This window comes from Eleutherodactylus coqui, chromosome 2 (assembly GCF_035609145.1).
Source record: "Eleutherodactylus coqui strain aEleCoq1 chromosome 2, aEleCoq1.hap1, whole genome shotgun sequence".
Taxonomy (NCBI): domain Eukaryota; kingdom Metazoa; phylum Chordata; class Amphibia; order Anura; family Eleutherodactylidae; genus Eleutherodactylus; species Eleutherodactylus coqui.
The window spans coordinates 146,014,231-146,038,158 of record NC_089838.1 but is presented as its reverse complement, the minus strand read 5'-3'; the positions used below and the strand labels follow the sequence as shown (position 1 = coordinate 146,038,158).

The window sequence follows — 23,928 nt, the reverse complement described above, 5'->3', positions numbered from 1 at the left end:
CGCACAGCGCTTATCTGAATCCCGGCGGTCCGGCGTCTTCATACTCACCTGCTGAAGATGGCCGCCGGGATCCTCTGTCTCCATGGACCGCAGGGCTTCTGTGCGGTCCATTGCCGATTCCAGCCTCCTGATTGGCTGGAATCGGCACGTGACGGGGCGGAGCTACACGGAGCTACACGGAGCCCCATTCAGAAAAGAAGAAGACCCGGACTGCGCAAGCGCGGCTAATTTGGCCATCGGAGGGCGAAAATTAGTCGGCTCCATGGGAACGAGGACGCCAGCAACGGAGCAGGTAAGTGAAAAACTTTTTATAACTTCTGTATGGCTCATAATTAATGCACAATGTACATTACAAAGTGCATTAATATGGCCATACAGAAGTGTATAGACCCACTTGCTGCCGCGGGACAACCCCTTTAAAGGATAGCTACTGCAGACACTGGCACAGGGTGGAGGCATCAGAGCAGCAGCAGCTTGTCAAGAAGATAAATAAGTCTGGCTGCTGCATTCAGAATGGATTGGAGAGGGGAGAGTTTATTGAGGGGAAGATCAATTATACACTGTGCAACACAATTTTTGCAACAGATAAGCAGATAGGCGGCTTACAGTAACTTCAGTGTGCTGAATTCAAATATGATATCTGTTTTTTTCTGCTGTGACCATACTGCATACTGCATATTTTTTCACGAACCCATGGAAATCAATGGGTTCTATTCACTGAGTTTCACAAGACATCTCACTCATTGAAGACCGTTACAAAGGAAAGTACAATCCGAATATGATGGGCGACTTTTCTGGTATTTACAGAGCGAAAGTAATGTTTCTTACAGAAGGAAGTCAAGATCCAAGCATCATTTTCCACCCAAAACAGGTTGAATAGTAATATTATGGCATGTCCAAATTGTTATCATTTTAAATAAAGGAAAATGGTTCGTAACTAGGGATGAGCGAGTATACTCGCTAAGGCACTACTCGCTCGAGTAATGTGCCTTAGCCGAGTATCTCCCCGCTCATCCCGAAAGATTCGGGGGCCAGCGCGGGGCGGGGAGCTGCGGGGGAGAGCGGGCAGGAACGGAGGGGAGATCTCTCTCTCCCGCCCGCTCTCCCCTGCTCCCCGCCGCAACTCACCTGTCAGCTGCGGCGGCCCCCGAATCTTTAGGGACGAGCAGGGAGATACTCGGCTAAGGCACATTACTCGAGTGAGTAGTGCTTTAGCGAGGATACTCGCTCATCCCTATTCGTAACTTAAAAATGAGACGTGCTAGCTATTATTCAATGGTACCAGTGTAATTATCATGTTTTAACCCCTTAGTGAGCAAGCCTGTTTGTACCTTAATGAGCAAGCCAAATTTTGGAAATCTGATGTGTCACATTAATATAGAATAACTCCGTTAAGGTTTTGTATATCCAAGTAATTGACATTGTTTCACCACATATTGTACTTCATTTAGGTGGTAAAAATAGACCGATAGAATTTTTGTATATTTATTAAAAGCGCCACAATTGTTATTTTTTCACATTTTCAATTGCAATATCTCAAATATGTGCAGACATAATGTACCAATTTTGGTAATATATATATTTTTCTGTATGTTTAATTTATTCTGAATGCATATTTTAAAAACTTTCATTTTTTTAACCATTTAGGAGACGTACAAATTTAACATTGATTATCAACATTTTGAGGAACACTTTGTTTTCCTGCACCAAGCCAAGAGTGCAAAGGCTCATAGGTGTCAGAATGATAAATACCCCCACAAATGATCCCATTTTAAAAACTACACCCCTTAATGTATTCACTGAGGGGGGTCGTGAGTATTTTGACCCCACAGTTTTTTTTCAGGATTTAATGCAATTTAGAGGAGAAAAAATAAAATTTCATATTTTTGCAAATATATCATTTTAAATGCAATTTTTTTTCTATAGTACACATGAAAATAAGCATTTACACCCCAAATGGATACCCCTTATTGACCTGTGTTCAGAAACATACACATTGTGGCCCTAATCTTATGTCTGTATGCACAACTGGGGCCCAAAATCAAACGAGTAGCCGGTGGCTTTCAGAAGAGACCTTGAAGGTGTTTTAGACCCCATTGCACACTTGTAGAGCCCTTGAGTAGCCAAAATGATGGAGAACCTCCACAAATGACCCCATTATGAAAACTAGACCCCTTAACGAATTCATGTAAGGGGGGACTGCATATTTTAACACCACAGTTTTTAAATGAATCTAAGCAAAGCAGAAGGAAAAATTATGATTTTCATTTTTTTGACAATTGTGTCATCTTAAAACAGTTTTTTTGTATAGCACATATATGAATGAAGACTTTCACCCCAAGATGGATAACCCCGTTTGTCCTGTGTTCAGAAACATACCCATTCTAGCCCCAATCTACTTATAGGACACATGGGTATGTCTATAATGGAGAGAACACCAATTAGATTTCAGGGCACAACTGAATAAATTCCAGGCAGAAGAATAATTGACTCCCCAAAAATAATATGCCCCCCACCCCCTCCTTTTTGGCATTCCCTAAATCTTAGACAAAAGTAACAATGTAAACTGTGTGGTATGTCTGAACACAGTGGTAATTATGGATGCCTGGTTGGGAAGGGGCAATAATACCGGGCATCCCTCCTCAGTGGTACTTTTTGAGGGGTATTTCTATACCTCAGCAGCAGGGATGGGGCGTATAAAGTGACGCTCTGTAAGCTTGCTGAGGTGCGGCGGTCTCACAAAGAAGGCGCTCAATAAGCTGCTCCTCGTACCGCAGGAAGGCGAGCGTTCCCGGGGACTTCTTGTAAATTACGTATTTCAGGTAGTGATCTGAATAACACCGGGTTCATACCGCCGCATGTGGAATCTGCTTGCGGAGGCCCGCAGCAGATCCCAGCTGTGAGCTTGGCCGTGGCCCTGCATGCGGCTGCGTAATGTACCACACATAACTGTGTACTCACACATGTGATCATGTACAGTACCCCTTTTTTTGTTTGTATTTCTTGCACCGTCGCTTAGCAATGACGTGGGTACCCGAAGCCCAAACACAATGTAGTTGCACAATGGGCTCTGTGTTGCAGATATCTGTGGTAAAATAGAACATGTCGCGTTCTGTTTTCTGTGAGTGGATTACATAATTCTGACCTGCTAATGAGGCTAACTACCAATGAATGTATATTTTTACTCTTTTTGAGATTGTGGTGGGTCTACTATTGTTTAATATTGCTGAATAGGCTATGGTTCAATGGTGACTTTTGGTGGTGACAAAAGTGGTGTGACCAAAATTCACTGTGTAGCCATGTGACCTTGCACTCACATTGAAGTAAATGGGGTCATAGTATGAGTTGGTGCTTGCCACAACCATAGGAAGCAGGTCGTAAAAAAATGCTAGGATATGCCATAGCATTCTGATTAGAGGGGAAATAACCTCTGGGTCCCTTGCCGCTCCTCAGAATCATGGAATTGCAGGACTAGTTTATTTCAACAGCAGTATGCCCTTCGGTCATTTTGAAAAAAATTCTGGTTTGAAGTTCTTTCCCATGTAAATAAAACTAGCAAGCAAACAAACAATCCAATAAACAAGCACAATCATCATGGAGGTCATGATATTATGTCAAAACAAAATTTCAAAAATTTTTTCTCTGCACTCGTTTCAAACAGGGACCACAGGGCAACCACCGGTTGTAACGACAGAGCTTATTTTATTCCGAAAAATACATGAAAAAATCATCGGTGCAACACATTTCGACGCTCCATAGCATTTTTATCAAGCATAGAAGACTGCCATTGTAACATACATTTGTATAGAATTAACAGCACTTACACAAATCATTTCAGATGGCCGCGAACTTCGATGGTAGCGTCCACTTAAAGGGCAGGTAGGAGGGACCTCAGGCAAACTGCATGCTGTGGAATGCAGTAATACTAGGTCCGACACAGGAGCCTGGCGTGCGTTCCACATCCAGGCGCCTGTTTTATCTAACAATAAATGTAGTCAAACAAAAAAGGATAAAAGCAAAGGTCCCCTAATAGATTCCAACTCCAAACATAAAATCTGCAACCCAAAAGATATCACAGAAACTATATGCAATTTCTACAAAAGACTTTACAATCTTAGGGACGACCCTGAGACTCCTCAACCTTCAGATGAGGTGATCTCAATATTCCTCACACCCGTCCAGGTTCCTTCACTAAACTTAGATCAACTTAACTTTCTAAACTCACCCATTCGGCCACAAGAGGTAATAGAAACTATTAATGAATCCAAGAAAGACAAAGCCCTAGGACCGGACATGTTCTCAAAAGAATACTACCAGACCTATAAAGACATTGTCCCCCACTTAGCAAAAATATTTAATGAAGCTAGAGAAAAAGGAAAATTACTGAAAGAAATGCTCCAAGCAACAGTAATTGTGATCTCCAATACATAGTGACCAGGTAAGATTTGTGAAGGGTCAACAAGCTCTGGGTGGTATGAGACGTGTTATTGATTTGCTGTCCTGGGCTGGGGCCTTGCAGGTGTTCAACAGGATGCACTGGGATTTTGCTTTTTAAGTGCTGAAAAAATTCAGGTTTAACACAATACTGGCACTGTATCCAACATCAACGTGGGAGGTACTAATAAATCAAGTCTCATCAATTTCCTTTAGTATAAAAAATGGTAAACGACAGGGATGCCCTCTCTCACCCATTTTATTCATTCTGACATTGGAACCTTTAGTGGAACTGATCAGAACTCATAGCAGTGTAAGGGGAATCCCGGTGTCCTTTAAGCAACATAAAATAGGATTATTCGCGGATGATATTATTCTAATGCTAACCCACCCACTCAGCTCTCTCAGAGAAGTATCTAGCTTACTAGACAGTTTTGGAAGGGTCTCTTATGAGAAGATCAACTCCAACAAATCCCAAATCTGGGCAATTAATATCCCTAAACAACTTAAAGAGATTATTAAGCAAGAATTTCCATATGTGTGGGAGGATTCCGGGATCCCTTATCTAGGGATTAAGCTTTCATACCCGTTAGACAAAGTGCCAGAGCTAAAATTGGAGCTACTAATCAGCTCCCTTCAAGAGGAACTGAGGAGTTTTGCTAAAACAGAACCTTCTTGGTTAGGGAGAATAGTCTTGTACAAGATAATAATACTATCCAGTTTTTTCTACATTTTCTGAACAATGATAGCTCCCATCCCCTTAAAATTAATAACTCTACTACAGAAACAGTTACTAATATTTGTCTCGAATGACAAATAACCATGGGTTGAAACATCAATAATGTATGCCCCACGAAGAAGAGAAGGCATGAAAGTCCCATAGATCTTAGCATACTACAACACTATTCTGACCAAGCAAGCTAAGTATTTTAACTCTCTCCCAAAAGATATTAGTTGGTCGAAATTTGAACAACAACTTGGGGGGAGGTACAGCCCTACAAGCACTACTCTTGGTGTATGCTTGGGACCTGTCCATTTCTCTACCTGAAAGCTCTACAATAAAAGCCTCAGTATTAGCTTGGTTTCAAGTCTTTCCACTCGCTAAGGATTCTTTTTTCAAAGAACAAGGTCCCGCTACCTATAGAGAGCCTGGAAAGTTTTGTTAGTAACTTGAGGCCCTGGAGACAGAAAGGGATAAGTTACATCAGCTAATATCAGCAAAGAAAATTAAATGTTTTGAGGAACTGAAAGAGGCGTATGATATCCCAAACTCAGATATGTTAAAATATCTTAGAATTAAAAAGCTTTATTGCAAGTCACACCTCCTTTGACGCCTCATTACCAAGCAAGATATACAATTACTTGTTTAACCCCCTAGCTACTAAGATTCCCCTAAAGTATCTTTATGATATATGCATAGGAGGGAAAGATGATGAAGAAAAGAAATATAAAAAAGCCCACATATTAAACAGGGAAAGAGATCCCTGTTTTTCCCTGACCCAGTGGACAAAGGCCTTCTCGGGACCCGAACAAGGCTCATCTTGTACTAACCTGCTGGAAGTCCACTTCGAGTTGGTCACAAGATGGTACTACACTCCAAGTAGATTGGCTAGGGTATTCCCAGGATCTAAAAAGGACATGCTAGAGAGGTTGTGATCTGCCTGGATCACCTCTTTATGGAAATCAACATTTACTCTGATAAATAGATTTACAGGCTTAAGTCTCTCCCTTAACCCCCAGCTGGCAGTGTTAAGGCCCATATACACGGAGCGATGATCGCTCAAAAATCTCTAAATAGCGATCGTTTGAGCGATAATCGTTGCATCTAAACGCGCGGTCATCGTGCACTTTTCATGCACTGCTAGCTGCTAGTTAAATTCAGTCCAACCTAAAAATCGTTGTTCAGCCTTATCAGCAGCTCTCCACGTGTAGTGCTGATAGCATTGTTTCCCGTCCGGAGAGCAAAGGAGCTGAAAGCAGATAAGAGCCTTCAGGCTATTAACCGTTTTCAGTGAAGGCTTCATTTGCACAATTAATTGCTAATAAGTAGCGGAGTAGCTACTTAATAGTTTATGCAAAATGATCACTTAAAGCTGTCACTCAGACTGTCGTTTGAGTGATCTTTGTGAGATCGTCGCTCCGTGTAAATGGGCCTTTACTTTTAGGTATAGAACAAATACCAGCAGAGTTTAGGATCCTAACGGCTCATATCCTCCTATCAGTGAAACTATTGATCGCTACAGGATGGAGAGCCTTCCTCCCCCTTCTCCCATCCCCCTTTCACCAGGTAACTGTAATAATCACTAAACATTGCTCTTATGAGAAGGTCTTGGCACTGAGAAATAATAAATTACCTACTTGTCATGCAATATGGAAGAGATGGGTAGAATTTGTAGGCACCCAGATGAGAATAGGTCATCTTACTAGAGATGGAGTGGAAGGTACCATTAGAACCTCATCTAAATGACAACACTATATTGCTGAAGCAAAGATATGGTTTTCCTTATCCCCCTGTCCCCCACCCTTTCGCTTACCTAACCTCCCCTATCTTACCCTTCAGGGGTATTAAACCCAAGTTAACAGAAAATAATGAAACGGAGTAAAGTAATGAAGGTTTACTTGTCAGAAAAGTTATAGATTCGCTCGTGTGAATAATAAATTTATTAGGCGTAAAAGCACCCTAACAAAAGAGTGGCTGACATCATTAATGTGCCCATATTGGTCTGATTTGTGTTGGGAGATGGGGGGCATTTAACATGTGCCCACCTTATAACATCAAAGACCAAAGTCTACCTTTTACATCTCACACACACTATACAATATATCACATTGATGAGATATGTTCAGGAATGATGGGCACAGGAGACAACATGCAATAAAGGATATTATTTAGCCAGGATCTGGTAATTACTGGCCAGACAAAATAACTTCAAGTCTGTGATCCAGAGATTATAGTAGGAGCTTTACCCACCTGCTGATACGATTGTTGTCAGCTTCAATGAGGTCATTCGAATCATTACTAATGTTGTCATCCTCTGGACTATGCATATTCTGTAATTCAGTTAATTCCAGACCATTCTTAAACGGCATCCTAAACCCTTCGCTCCAGTTGCTAGCTCTTGCTCAATATGTAGGGTATACTCAATGGCGAACCTTTAAGAAAAAAAGAAGTCATAAAGATACATGATATGCATTTATTTATTTCCGGTTGCTTATATAGAACCAACATGTTCTGCAGTGCTGTACCTAAATTACCAGCATTAACATCAATCTCTGTCCCTAATGAAACACTTGGAGAATAATAAGGAATGAACGGAGGAAAGTGATACAGTTGAAATAATATTGTGGCCATGCGCACATGTGTTTTAAAGCCTCGTTCAGATGAGCGCTGTTTTAGCACAGTATAGGTGTGTGAAAAGATTGCGGCTATACTGCACTAAAGATCGCATGAATGGGTGATTGCCAGCTATTTTAATTAGCCCGTTCACAGGATCTGAGGTGCGTGGTGCGTGTTATCCAGCTCCCATAGGAGTCTATGGAAAGCACACACCAAAGATAGGTCAGGTCCTATCTTTTCTTGCACCACGGGCCTTAGATGCGAGCTTTTGCAGTCCCATGTCCTATCTTTGTTAGGTGCGAGTATTTATAGTGTCTAAAATTCCTTCATTTAAATGCTTCTATAGGAAACCATTGTTTCTAATACACGCCATCTTTTCACGCACCTTTAGTGTGCAAAAACAGCACTCGTCTGAACGAGGCCTTACCCTTAGGCTGAACGCTAAAAGCTGCTCCAACACAAATCTGTCTCAGGTGAATGTAGGGTCTCTGGCCGGCACCAGGTCTGATTCTGCTGTGGGATTTCGCAGTCAGAATCCGACCCGGCCGTGGGCATGAGGCCTTATGCTGACACCATAAAGAAAGAAGTAGTGAAGCTATCTCCTCCTCTTTTTCGGTTTTCAATGTAAAATCAATATAGTTGGCAGTCTGAGACTTGACAACATGAAAAGACGTGAGACAGGCCCTCAACGCGTTTCCTTTCAACATAAGTCTGGTATGATTATGTCTGGAAACAGTTTTTGATCACATAGAAGAATATGGGCTGCAGAACATTTCAAAACAACATAACTCCATAAAAAACAAAATACAGCATGCATCATTGGCAGACCGATCAAAACATAAGGAGACATCTGTGTAGATTTACACAATATCCCACTAAGGCCTTCTACACACGGGCGGATCAGACCTTGCATGCATGATTCCCGCAGCGGATTTCGACCCAGTGCCAGGCCTGCTTACCTGTCCGGCGTCTTCACTATCTTCTCCTGTGCTGTCAATGTGCCGGGCGGCACATGCGCAGTAATGAGGACTCCGCGACCTCCAGTGCTGCGAATGTGCCAGCCGGCGCATGCACAGTTGAGTGGACACCGTGCCATCACCATATCGATGATGCGGCTCCTGCGGCCATTCCACAATGATAATTCAATGGAAGCCAGCCGTGCGTATCCCACAGTAAAAAAAAGCAGCATGCTGCAATTTCTTTCCCACGAGCAGAAAATTGCAATCGATTTCCGCTCATGGGCAGGAAATACTGTTTTTCCATAGCATGCTATGGGCTGGATTTGCTGCGGAATCCCGCTCCGTATTTCGCAATGCAAATCCGCCCTTGTGCAGGAGGCTAAGGCTACTTGTCCACGGACAAGGTGGAATATTGCCAGCGATATTCCGCCGTGGGGGAGCAGGGAGAGAAATGACAGGTCTCCGCGGTGAGCCTATCTGATAGATAGGCTCACTGCGGAGAATCACGGCAAATTGCAGCATGCACTTGTAATGTACTCATACACTGCAGGACAAAAAAATATTTTTTCTTGGTGCCTGGAATTTTCGACCAGATCTGGGTATTTTTGTGCCGCTGATTCCACAAATGGTATTCTTTTCTTCGTAGGAGCTCAGGTTTTTGAGATAGCGCTAATAATTATCACTTTATTTTTGCAGCAGAATTTGTTTACTGTTCGTGTTCATTATAGCCTTTTTGCTGATGTTCATGTCTTTTGTTTCCATCACAGACATAGATATGGCTAGATCAAGAAGAAAATGTGTCCATCATCCTGATGTTTTTTGTTTCATTTGCAGGAAAAACACATTGTCAGCATAGATGAGCTATAACGGACTTTGCAAAAAGGGCTTATTTAGCTTACTTCACAGTGTAACTGGAGGACCAAGACAAGCCTTGGGTACCACATATTGTGAGCAAGACATGTACAGGGCACCTGTGACAATGATGGAACTGGAAAAGGAAGTGCATGAAATTTGGTATACAAATGGTATGGCGCGAGCAGAGCAACCATAGCGGTGACTGTTACTCTTGTTTGGTGAATATAAAGCGCATCAATGGGAGCAACCTGATAGTTGCATCAGGTTTCAATCAAATACAATTGAACAATGTCATAAGAGATCTAAATCTTCCAAAGAAAGCGTCTGAGTTGTTAGCTTTCCGGCTGGCAGGAAAAAGTTGACTATTACGGGGAACTAAAATCACATCTACCGCAACAGAGAATAAGAGTTTCTGTCATTCTTCACAAAAGAAAATGATTTTGTTTTCTGCAACAACAAGCAAGGTTTACTCATGAAACTGAATTTAAGCGAATATACACGAAGCAAACGGCGGGTGTTCTTAGATAGCTCCAAACGTAGCCTAAAATGTGTACTTCTACATAACGGAAACAGATTCATGTCAAATCCTATTGGTCACTCAGTTAGTGTGCCGGAAGATCAGGCAACAATAACCGTTGTCTTACAGAAGATAGCCTATCATGATCACCAATGGATCATCTGTGTGGATTTCAAAATATCATATTGCCACAATTTCACATTAAATTGGTTTGATGAAGCAATTTGTAAAGGCAATCAGGAGAGATGGAACGTGTTTCAACTACATATGCAGAAAATTTGCCAAAAGTATTGGCACCGCTATGTAAAGTACCTAATCTAATTCTCTAACTTCCCAATGTCGTACAAACATGAAATTTGGCACAACCATTCTGTAGGTCCTAAATAGGAAAAGTAAAGTGGTCACAACTCGATTATTCAATGCCAAGTGCAAAAGTAAGTGACCCCCTATATTATGTAACTTTCTGGTGTCGTACAAGCATAAAATTGGCATAAGCATTCTTTAGGTCCTAAATAGGAAAAGTAAAGGGGTCGCAACTTCAATAATCAATTTTAAGTGTGACAAAATTTGTGATACATGAGATAGGTCTTTTCTCAGAAACCTGAAAGCCTAAGGAAATGATTTGTATACTGAGAAGAGTTATTAATAGTTAATGTTATAATATTGAAATAAAATAGTTTGTTGTGAAAAGGAGACCTGATGGGCAAAAACAATTGCCAATTTTGAAAATCTACGACCCAGAAATATCCAAATAATGTTCTAACATCTTAGACACCAGAAGTTGTGTTCCCTGGGGAATTGCATTTTTGGTTAGCATTGTTTATAATGCTAGCAGTCCATCTTGTGTAACCCATTATCCTACAGTATTGATCTAGAATAAGACAGAACAACCCATACAAGGAAGTAGCTAATGTCAGTCATCTTGGGGAAAAAACAAAACAGGGAAAACTGAATTCAAATATGAATAAAATTAAATAAATTCCTGAAATAGTGACCCATCGCCTATAAACTAGTACGTATAACATATTATTTATTTCAAGGGAGCTATAAAGATCTCTACTAAAATTAGTTAACAAATTAACCATAACGACATACAGTACAACAGCACACAGTTTCACAGTCTTACTGCTCTTACAATAAGGGCTCATTCACACGGCCATATGCGTAAAACGATGCGTTTATTACGCAGCTTTAATCGCTGTGTGACCCAGCTACCGCTGCATAGGTCATCGATTGTGCACTACGCATGACAGCGTATCTCACACATGCTGTAATGTGCAGCATGACTAGTTTTTTTTTTAAATTCCCTGATTTGTCTCTTAGCGGCGTTGCATATTAAACGCCAAACTTACACAATGTATTGCATATGTACAACGTTTTATACGCACCCATAGAGAACAATATGGCTGTACTCGCAGAATACATGGTAGAATAGAACAAGCTGTGTACTTTTTTACGTGCATATTATACGCAACGAAAAAATGCTAGTGTGAATGGGTCATGCAAAAATCAATGTACTTGAATTGCTGCAATGTACCATGCATTATATGCACGTACATCATGCGCGTAATACGTTCATGTGAATGAGTCCTAAAGAACCTTCTTCTATGTTGTTGTCAAAACTTTCCTCTAGACTTGCTCCTTTGTTTATATTTGCAGTCCTGGGTATAAATAGATAATTAGGGAAATCTCCATTTTGAACCTTTAAAATATTCAAACAAAGTTATTAGGTCCCCAATCTTGTCTTTTTTTTAAATTACATAATTCTAAACTTTTGGCTCCTGTAGTCTACTAATTAATAGTTTACTAATACTATGTTTTACTGTACTAACACTGAACCTGTGATTATTCGCAGAAAAAACAAGTAATCTTGTAGATATGATACCTTTTAATGGCTAACAAAAATACATGATGTTATAGTGAGCTTTCAAACATACTGAGGTTCTTCCTGAGGCATAATGAAATACATTCAAAGAGGAATGAATATATATATATATACACATACTTATGACAAGCCACAGACATGGATGTGATTAATTTGCACGTAAACGAATACTACTACAGGATGAGTAGAGAAATAAATACTTAAATAGTCCACTGATAAAGATGTGAATTAGTGTTAGGGGGTTTCTGAATTAGTGTTAGGGGGTCACCAGGCCAGTGTGTTATCTGTGCTATAGATTTCTCATACTTCCCAGTCACACATGAATCTTAAAGAATTTAGGCCTCTGTTGAAAGTGTCAAAATTGTTATAAATTTGTACTCCAAATTCTTCTATGGCTTTGTAATTTGAAATTGCCTTTCAATATAATAACTTTCATGTCTTCCAAGTTGTGTCCGTGGCGATGAGATCTCATTCTAGCTTTAAGATTTTGTTTTGTTTCGCCAGTAAAACAAGCCCCAACAGGACATTTACTGCACAGGATCAGGTACACAACATCGGGCGTGGAACATGCAAATGTCCCCAGGATCTTATAGTCCTGCTGTGTGTTGGGGATTTGTATCCTGTCTGCGGTCCGTACATGTGAGCAGGTCTTACAGCTCCTTACATTACAGTTCCTTTTTGTGTGTTACAGGGCAATACACTTCGAGTCCTGATTATACAGTTCCTTAAATTAGGGGGTTGCCTGTAACACCGAAGTTGAGGGTCTGGGAGTATGGTTTTCAGACAGTCATCCTTGTGTATGGTATGATGGAGTTTCTTTGCAGTTTTCCTTAGTACCTCTAGCTACGGATTGTAAGTCACTACTAGAGGTACACGATTGTTTCTTTCCTTCTCTGTATATTGGAGTAGTTAATTACTGACTCAGCTTGTGTAAACAAGGCCTTAGGATATTCTTGTACACTTGCACCCAAAAATGAACACAATACTCTATGAGTCGTTTAGTGATTTGTAGAGGTAAAACTATGGAGGAGAGGAAAAAGGGAACAGACCTAGAACTGGCAATCATTGAGGGTGTGCTCCCCCTGTCCTCGAATATCTCGCCATTGCTAATTATAATACAGCTCAACCATCATACTTCTGTGGGTTCAGTATTAAAAATCTTTCCAAAAGTAAAACTTTAAAAAGTTCCTGATGAATAGAGATGAGCGAGCACCAAAATGCTTGGGTCCTCGTTACTCGAGTTAAGCTTTTCGTAAAATTCGAAAGCTCCATTTCGAATACCGAACCCCATTAACTTCAATGGGGGACTCGAGCATTTTTGTATGGGACCTGCCAGTTGCCGAGCTTTTTTTTTTTTCTTTCTCTCTGTCTCCTCCACCAAGCCAGCCACAAACTACCGTTGACGTGCGCAGCGGGGAGGAGTCAAATCTGACACGTCAGCGGCAGGGAGGGGCCAAAACTGGGGCGGGGTCGAACACAGCGTGATGCTCGCTTGAGTAGCGAGCACCATCGAGTATGCTAATACTTGAATGAGCATCAAGCTCGGAAGAGTACGTTCGCTCAACTCTACTGATGAACTGTTAAAATTAAAAGATAAACGCGTTGATCCGTTAGAACTGCTAGAACCACTAGTAACCCTGAACTGCTGTTAGCTGAACCACTAGAAACGCTAGAACGGCTAGAAATGCTAGAACCAATAGCAACTTTGAACTGTTGCTAGCTCTGTATCGGACACTGTTTTACTTTAAAGATTATAACAATCAATTATGAACCAGAGAATCCATGTATGCTCTGTTAGGCTCTACCACTCCACTATAGCCTATATATCCTCCTGACAACTCTGCACCTTTATGCACTGACTTGTCAGCCGGCACAAGAGGAGACAGTGGTGTTAGCTGCTACTACTTCACCTTGTCTGAATAAGCATTTAGCCTCATTTATTTTAATGAAGCAAATGCCCATCTCTTTTGTCACTACCCTGAGTGCCATAAAGGAAGTGAACTTTCAATCTAAGGGAGTCACTCCTACACTCTGATCTCTGAGTCTTTACTGGGATCTAACTGAGGGATTGTGGGTCCAGCCTTTACCTATGGCAAATATCTGACTACAATGAGATAGGCAGTGATAGCCTATGAGATTTTTTGTAATTCTGGTGGTGTGTAAAACCCAAAAAAACTGCCAAGCACTCTTAATGATTAGTAAATCAGAATGACTAATAGACCTATGAATCATAGAATCCATCAGCCTCTGCCAAATATACTAAGCTCTACATAGTCTTCTGACAATTCTGCATCTTTATGCATTGATTTGTCAGAGGAAATAAGAGGTAGACATTGGTGTTTATTGCTATCATTCCACCACTGTCTGAACAAACAATTAGCTTAATTTCCTTTTTATGAAGCAAATTCTTACCTCTTCCTCCAATGCCCCAAGATTCATAAGGGGAGTGAGCTCATCTTCAACCTAAGGGAGACACTTTTGGACACCGACCTTGGTGTCCTTACTTGGATCCTATTTGGATATTGCTTGTTCTGTTTGCATACTAATTGCCACTTCCTTATCATATTGATACATATAAAGGGAGCCTGAGGGATTTCTGTAATATATATTTGGTGGTGTGGCAAAACACATATTGTCCAGGGTGAACCCCGCCGATATGTTATATGTGGGTTTGTTTTTGTCAGCCCTAAGTTTTAATATTTGCTAAATAAAAATTATTGTACTTTTAAGTTGTCTATACCGTGAAGGGCTTTCAGTTTAAAGGGGTTGTCCCGAGGCAGCAAGTGGGTCTATACACTTCTGCATGGCCATAATAATGCACTTTGTAATGTACATTGTGCATTAATTATGAGCCATACAGAAGTTATAAAAAGTTTTATACTTACCTGCTCCGTTGCTAGCGTCCTCGTCTCCATGGTGCCGACTAATTTTCGCCCTCCGATGGCCAAATTAGCCGCGCTTGCGCAGTCCGGGTCTTCTCCTCTTCTCTATGGGGCTCCGTGTAGCTCCGTGTAGCTCCGCCCCGTCACGTGCCGATTCCAGCCAATCAGGAGGCTGGAATCGGCAATGGACCGCACAGAAGCCCTGCGGTCCATGAAGACAGAGGATCCCGGCGGCCATCTTCAGCAGGTGAGTATGAAGACGCCGGACCGCCGGGATTCAGGTAAGCGCTGTGCGGGTGGTTTTTTTAACCCCTGCATCGGGGTTGTCTCGCGCCGAACGGGGGGGGGAGTTAAAAAAAAAAAAAACCCGTTTCGGCGCGGGACATCTCCTTTAAGTAATAGACTACATATTCTTGTACACTTGCACCCAAAACTGAACACAATACTCTATGAGTCGTTTAGAGATTTGTAGAGGTAAAATTATGGTGGGGAGATTTATGAAACCATCTAAAACAAAAACTGTCTTACCTATAACAACCAATCACAACTCAGCTTTCATTCCTCATAGGGTTCTTGCAAAAAGGGAAGCTGCTCTGTGATTGGTTGTTATGGGCAATAAAGAAATTTTTTTTAGACAGATTAAATAAAATATTTTTTTGCATTTACACAGGACGATTATCACTCATTTTCGTTGGTTTGAACGGATTTTGAGTGATAATCGTCCTGTGTAAATGGCCCTTTATTTTATCTCCCTGCACTGTGAATAATCACTAAATATGTTCAATGCAAGGCATAAACAGTACAATAGTGTGTTTATAGCTTAATTAGATTGTGACCTGAATAACAATCAAACCCCATTTTATAAATAGTCAATGCAGAAATGCAGATAATTTCAAAGAGTCACTTGTTTTTTCTTGCAACCAATTTTCATGCCAATTTTACCCAGTGCTCTTAAACTTAAAGGGGTTGTCCCGCGAAACAAAGTGGGTCTATACACTTCTGTATGGCCATATTAATGCACTTTGTAATGTACATTGTGCATTAATTATGAGCCATACAGAAGTTATCAAAAGTTTTATACTTACCTGCTCCGTTGCTGGCGTCCTCGTCTCCATGGTGCCGACTAATTTTCGGCCTCTAATGGCCAAATTAGCCGCGCTTGCACAGTCCGGGTCTTCTGCTGTCTTCAATGGGGCCTCTCGTGCAGAATGCCGGCTCTGTGTAGCTCCGCCCCGTCACGTGTCGATTCCAGCCAATCAGGAGGCTAGAATCGGCAATGGACCGCACAGAAGCCCTGCGGTCCACAGAGAGAGAGGATCCCGGCGGCCATCTTCAGCAGGTGAGTATGAAGACGCCGGACCGCCGGGATTCGGGTAAGTACTACCCGGTTTGTTTTTTTAACCCCTGCATCGGGGTTGTTTCGCGCCGAACGGGGGGGGTTAAAAAAAAACAAAAAACGTTTCGGCGCAACCCCTTTAAGGGACATTTATGTCTCGTTCACACGAGCGCTGTTTTAGCACAGTAAAGGCGCATGAAAAGATGGCGGCTATACTGCTTTAAAGATCCCGTAAGCGGGTGAATTCCAGCTATTGGCCTGTTCACAATTGGAGGTGCGTGGTGCGTGTTATCCAGCTCCCATAGGAGTCCATGGAAAGCTCGCACCAAAGATAGGTCAGGTTCTATCTTTTCTTGCACCACGGACCTTAGATGCGAACATGTCTTATCTTTGATTAGTGCGAGTATTTTGCACGTCTACAATTCCTTCATGTGAATGCTTCTATAGGAAACCATTGGTTCTTATAGAAGTGCTCTTTTCAGGGGCCTTTAATGCGCAAAAACAGCGCTCATGTGAACGAGGCCTTACATAGACTAATTGTCAGGCACGAATCTTTAACTAAACGTTCATTTCACCAATCAGCTCACTTTAATGTTCAAAAGATCAGCCGATGAATGAGCACACACTCGTTTGTAGGCTGATCTGCTTATTTATGTGAGCATAGAAATGCTTGCTGGTCATCTGTACATTTCCCCATGTGAACAGGGAGAAGTATAGCTAATCAATGACAGCCGTATAGAGATGAACAATCATATTAACAATCGTTCATTCCCATAACGCTGATTGTTTACTATATGTGAATGGCAATGAATGAGTCCTGATCGATATGCTTTGTTGATTGGCAATCGTTATAGTGGGCCAACTCAGCCTGTGTAAATGGGCCCTTAGGCTATAATCACATGACATTTGTGCTGTGTGTTCACCGTATACACTGAACAATTCTCCCAATGTATAAAACAAATCTGTCCATAGCCTATAAAGAGCCCAACATATGCCAAATGAGTGTCCTTTTGCCTACATTTAGATAGTATGCATCAGTCAGTAGTAGCCTTAATACAAAAGGGATCTAGATCTTTTTCATTGCATTGGATTTGTGATCATTCCCGGGACTCTCAACGTGGATCGGTACCTGAATCTCCTGCAGACTATGGTGGATGACTTCCTCGATGGTCTGTCCTTATTGCAGCAGAAGGAGGCCACTTTAAGTACACTTTCCTTGCTGCAGTCATAGCAGATTTAGGCCTCTCTTACTCAGGCGTTCTTTACAGCGATTAATGCACTGTTTTGAATGCCACTTTAATCGCGCTATATGGGGCCTCGCAAACATGCGCTCTATAGCGGCACTGGACAGCGCTTTCCAGTGCTGCGATTTTCGAGCTGAGTATGTTCTATTCTTTGCGTTTAGTGCACCTCATCAACGAGAGTTAAATTGCGGCGCTTCTCACATGCTACTGGATTTCCGCTTCTCACACGCTACTCTTCAACTTTGCAATTGGGTTTTACTCTCTTTCCCTTACAGAGGCCACAATTCAAAATTGAAATCCATGTTCCAGAACCCCAGGGCCCCCCCATACCATCATGTAGGGCAGCTATCCCTTCCTATATGCTATTGTTATATTTATATAGGACATCAGTATTGAGATATAGCGCTTGATCTGTCTTTTTGACTACACCCCTTATTTTTGTCAATGAGCAACATAATTTGTTGCAACAGTCTTTAGCCCCCTGTGTCTGCTACTCCATAGATAAAGGTGAAAGCACACCAGTTTTCCTTTTTCTAGCCTATATCTATGGCTGTGTCGTTTTCTTTAAAATAAGTGTATTGGGTAGGAAGAACCAAGCATTTGGAGTGCACAGAGCACAATTACTTATTTCAAGTGCGAGTCTACGCTTTTCCATAAATAATGCTTAACTGAGTAAAATAAATGTACTCTATGGCATACTCCATAGTAAACTTTATTTATACTATTCTCCACACAATGGTTTGGGATTCTAAACCAGTGCTTCTCAACTCCAGTCCTCAGGGACCCCCAACAGGTCATGTTTTCAGGATATCCTATAGTAAGAACACCTGTGGCAATGTCTGAGGCACTGAAAGTAATTACATCACCTGTGCAATATTGAGGAAATCCTGAAAACATGACCTGTTGGGGGTCCCTGAGCACTGAAGTTGAGAAACACTGGCCTAGACTATTCTGTAAGAACTACTATGTGACTATGAGAACTGTTCAACGGACATGGCATGTCAATGAGATGTTAGAGATGTGCGAATGGCAAGCAATGGCTGAAATGAATTGTAGCATGGGAGATATTTCAAAGCTAGGGCACACCATATTCTGCTGTGGCCTCTTTAAAGTACGTGATGCCACACCCATTTAGCAACATCTAGCAATGATTCTGATTTGCGTCCGGAGTGTGCTCGCTTTGCCCTGTCGCTGCTGGAGTACATCCTCGTGAACAATTATTTTGTGTTCGCGGGGGTGTACTACCGGCAGCGGCAGGGTACGGCAATGGGCTCCAATATGGCGCCAAGTTACGCAAATACGTACATGCGCGCCTTTGAGGAGATATTCGTCTATGTATCTGCCTACAGCCCTAATCTTAGGTGCTGGTGGCGGTACATAGACGACATCTTCCTCTTATGGGACGGCTCTTTGGATGAGTTAAAGGAATTTCATTCCTTTCTCAACTCCGTATACCCCGAGCTCCAGTTCACTTTGTCTCATTCATATACAGAAATACAGTTTTTGGACACTCTTGTTATAAAGAGGGATAATAGATTACGCACAGATCTCTTCACTAAAATTACTGACCGTAATAACCTATTGCAATTTGACAGCAATCATCCTCTCCCCACTATAAGATCACTACCGTGGAGCCAATTTCTTCGAGTGCGCCGTGTTGCACATGACGACACGGTAGACGTCAGATTACAGGAGATGATGAACAGGTTCTTACAGAGAGGTCACCCAGAACCCTTATTACAGGAGGCTAGAGATAAGATCAAACCTCTTGTACAGACAGCATTGTTGACAAAACCAAAAACAAAACGAGAGGTACAACAAATCCCATTTATTTCCACTTATAATAACATGTCACGGAAAATAAAGGGAATAATAAATAGACATTGGCCGCTGTTGACCTTGAGTAGTTCTATTGTTCCTGAGTTCTTGAATAAACCAATGATGGCCTATAGGAGAGGGAGGAACATTGGCGATCAACTTGTGCATTCTTTTTATGCGCATAATAAACCATCAATACAATGTACCTTGATGCCCATGAGAAAGGGCAATTTTCCATGCTTGGGGTGCTCTGTTTGTTGTAATTTACAAAAGGGAGATCATTTTTGTCATCCCCTTAATGGAAATACTTATTACATCAAAGATCGGTACTCTTGTGATTCATCATTCGTTGTCTACCTCATAACCTGTCCATGTGGACTGGGTTATGTAGGAGAAACCACCCTAGAGGTGAGGACACGAATGGTGAATCACAAGAGTACGATCAGAACTAAAAATCTGACATTGCCGGTTTCACGGCACTTTACTGAACGGGGCCACTCAACCAGCCAGTTTAAATTCAGAATAATTGACCATGTTCCTCCCTCTCCTAGAGGCGGTAATCGCGCGCTACTCCTAAAAAAACGGGAGTTGCGCTGGATTTACGAGTTAGAAACAATGTCCCCAAAAGGATTAAACATGGAATATGTGTATATGCCCCACCTCTAATGGGGGAATAAAATTTTGGATATCAATTTGCACCCTGGATGCTGCCAAAGTCTTTTTTTCATTGCTGCATGTGATTTGGTGAAAAGGATCCATTCACCTGTTTCTTTGGCTACTGCATGATCTATGCCCAGCCCTTGGAGGGATATACAATTTGTGCTGCTGGCGACCTGCTTTCTCTGGTATTTAGCAACATCTAAATATATACAGTATTAGCAGATAAAGCAACAATCACAATGTTTCTGCCTGAAATGTAAAGGTAGTTACAAAACAGTCTAAAACAGTGGAACGTGATCAGTTGTATCCCTTACTAGAGAAGTGAATTACAAATAGTATGTACTGCAGATAGCATCAGGCACACAGAACTCTCTCACTACTTCCTCTGTGGTTAGGAAGTTTTGTAAAAACTTTTGAAAGCTTGTTATATTCAGAATACCTTAAAAATGCTTTCAGAAATAAATAAAAGCAACACTTGCAGGTAAAACCAATTGATGTGTAAATGTATTGTGCAGGACAAAATCCAGCTCATCCAACACTTGGAAGAAATAGTATAACATCTAAAACTTTTAAATTAAGATTATTACAAATGTTTTGATGTGAGACCACAGCACAACATTGTATCGTTATTCCCTCAGATGTGTTTCCGTTGCCTTTTGGCGCCATTAGTCATAGTTAGTTTCTTGTGTAAACTATATATAAATGCATTGGTCTGTGGTGGCCACACCCCCTCCTGCCACTCCCCCTTTTAGTAAAAGTGGCATACTTGTCAAAAATTCCCAACATTTTAGCAATTTTCTTAAGCCCAAAAAGACTTCATAAATCTCCCCTTATGTTCCTATGTGTATGATTGTCACTGTTCACTTCTGCTCAACGTAACTTCTCAATTAAGTGAGTCTCTGAAAGTGGGACATAAGACACTTCATATATATATATTCACCTGTAGAAGTCCCCCTTATGTGTACGTGTAACGGGATGCGAACACTGGGGTCAATATTCCCTTTTTCGAGTGAAGCCCCACCCCCTCTCGTGAGACTGCTGCTGGCCATATGGGTTATAAAAGGACTTGTTGCTGCACCATCAGGGAGTGTGAGAGACACAGCCAGACAAACTGTATGAGAGCCCAGCAGCTGCCAGTAGACTGATGTGGTCAAGAGTGTCCGTTTCCTTATGCTCGGGAGTAGCCAGGAAGCAGCTCTGTGTAGTTTAGGACTAAATTCATCACAAGGACACAGGACTGCCGCAGGATTGAGTGAGCCGTGCAGACGTGTTTTACAAGGGGGCCACATTATGAGTGATGAAAGGGTTCTGATGACTGAGGATCAAAGGACAGATGAGGTTGCGATGGCCTGCGAAAGAGAAAGACTAGAGCTGCGCAGTGTAGGTAGCAGATCGAGACACTGGAGGACATCTGGATTTATTGCAGCAACGGGATGTAAGTAAGGATCAACCTCGTTAAAAGCCAAATGGTGTGCACAATGGGAATAAGCAGGCCTGTTGATAGGGGATGATGTTTTGGGACTTGTACTACTGGGTATGGACCGCTAAGAGGTCTGGATACCGAGATACATGGAGGACTAATGCTTAATAGTATTGGAGCCTTTACAAGTCTCCGAGTTGCAGAGGGGATTTTGTTATTGTTAGGTTGTGCAGTAAACCACAGATTAATATTCTGGTATACTATGTTATGTTTGTAAGGGCGCAGCGACACACCTGATATTGCAAGTAGGTAGGTGTTTGTGACATTTGAAAAAGGCCAGTGATACAGTGTTATGCACAATGTGAATGTCAAATTTTAGCATCTGTGATGTCATTGTGACTTTTGGGGTAAAGGCGCTGCACCAACAGAACAATAACAGGTCTGGACTATGTGTAGCAGTGTCTGTAATGGCCAATGGCTATAATTCAAAGGTCAGGTGACTCATGGCCTGGAGTGAGGGAAGATATAAACGTAAAGTATCCATACGGCATAACGCCATTCGTTGGTTACCATGCAATGTTAAAGTAGCCATACCCTCCAATGAAGTGAGAACCCTATTTCATGTTCTTTAAAGGGGTTTACTAGTGGGAATACTATTGATGACCTATCCTCAGGATAGGTTATCAATAGTTGATCGTCTAGGGTCTGTCGCTCGGGACCCTGACCGATCAGCTGAGCAGGTGCATGCTGTCAGCACCGCAAATACACAGAGGTTAGAGCAAAACCAGCGGAAGTCTCTGTGCCGACCTCTGTGTAGTGGCTGGCACTTGTAACTACAGCCACGGCTCCTATTGATTTAAGTGAGAGCTGTCATGACCTTTGAGCCTTATAAGTTATGTTATTGGTCTTAAGGTACCCCATTCCAGCGCTGTGTACCTGCAAAGTTGCCGCATGCACAGAGCGTGACTCTTTTCAGCTGCCTGTGTGTTCGCGCTCATACATATAGATTAATGGGGGAGCGTGCTCACACAGCCAGCTGAAAAGAGTTACACAGCGTCAGGCATACTGCTCTGCATTTCATAAGACACAGCACTGTGGGGAAGGGTCAAAAAAATAACATGAAGGGGCAAAAAAAATGCTCAAAGCCACTCTCACACGTTACAAACGCCCGCTAAAATGCTGTACTGCACCTCCATTCATTTCTATGGGGCTTCTCAGGCAAGCGTTTTAGGGCGGCGTTAGAAATATTGCGCTAAACAAATGCTGTATGTTCTATTTTAGTGCGTTGCAGCACTTTCTAATGCACCACATCACCCATTACAATGGTGGGGTGTGTTAAATACGCTATTGAACATTTTTACAAATCCCTGTGTCAGAGTGGCCTAATAAGTTGGTACTACAGTTGCGAATGCAGTTGCAAATCCATCACATAAAAATGTCTATTTATCGATCTATCCATCCATCCATCTAAATCTATCTATCTATCTATCTATCTATCTATCTATCTATCTATCTATCTATCTATCTATCTATCTATCTATCTCCTATCTATCTCCTATCTATCTATCTATCTATCTATCTATCTATCTATCTATCTATCTCATATCTATCTCATATCCATCTGTCTATTAATCTATGTAAATCTATCTATCTCTATCAATCTATCTATCTATGTCTATCAATCTATTTATCTATGTCTACCACTCTATCTATCTATGTCTACCACTCTATCTATCTATGTCTATCTATCTATCTATCTATGTCTATCTTTCTATCTATCTCATATCTATCTATCTATCAATCTATCTATCTATGTCTATCTATCTATCTATGTCTATCTATCTATCTATGTAAATCTATCTATCCATCTATCTATGTCTATCTATCTATCTATCTATCTATGTCTATCAATCTATCTATGTCTATCTATCTATCTATGTAAATCTATCTATCTATCTATCTATGTCTATCGATCTATCTATATATCTATGTCTATAAATCAATCTATCTATCTACATATCTATCTATCTATCTCATCTCTATCTATCTATCTATCTATCTATCTATCTATCTATCTATCTATCTATCTATCTATATCTATCTATTCAGAAAGTCTTTTACAGCCTGCCTTCTAGGCTATATCCATGGACAAGCATGGATGTCTTCCTTGGATACCAGACAAGAATTCTTTTTTTATCAGCTGAAGCATCCTTAGGGTAAAAAAGATGTCACTGATCTAAGATACAATAGGCCTGATTTAAGATAAGTAGACAAATGTCTTTGAGAAATAAGTGATTTTGTTATCCATAACAACCAAAGTTCAGCCTGTCTATCTATCTATCTATCTATCTATCTATCTATCTATCTCATATCTATCTATCTATCTATCTCATATCTATCTATCTATCTATCTATCTATCTATCTCATATCTATAATCTATCTTCTATCTATCTATCTATCTATCTATCCCATATCTATCTATCTATCTATCTATCTATCTATGTCTATCTATCTATCTATCTATCTATCCCATATCTATCTATCTATCTATCTATCTATCTATTTATCCCATATCTATCT

The 23,928-nt window shown here is 41.2% G+C and overlaps 1 protein-coding gene across 1 annotated transcript in view; it reads right to left on the bottom strand.

Annotated features, from left to right (window-relative positions):
• The window catches only part of SLC38A1 (solute carrier family 38 member 1), a 74,373-nt gene that overhangs the window by 48,869 nt on the left and 1,576 nt on the right, over positions 1-23,928 (bottom strand). Inside the window, exon 2 of the mRNA XM_066589880.1 lies at positions 7,406-7,587. Within this exon, the coding sequence (XP_066445977.1) occupies positions 7,406-7,524 (119 nt within the window). The 5' untranslated portion in view covers positions 7,525-7,587. The remainder of the gene's footprint in view (positions 1-7,405; positions 7,588-23,928) is intronic.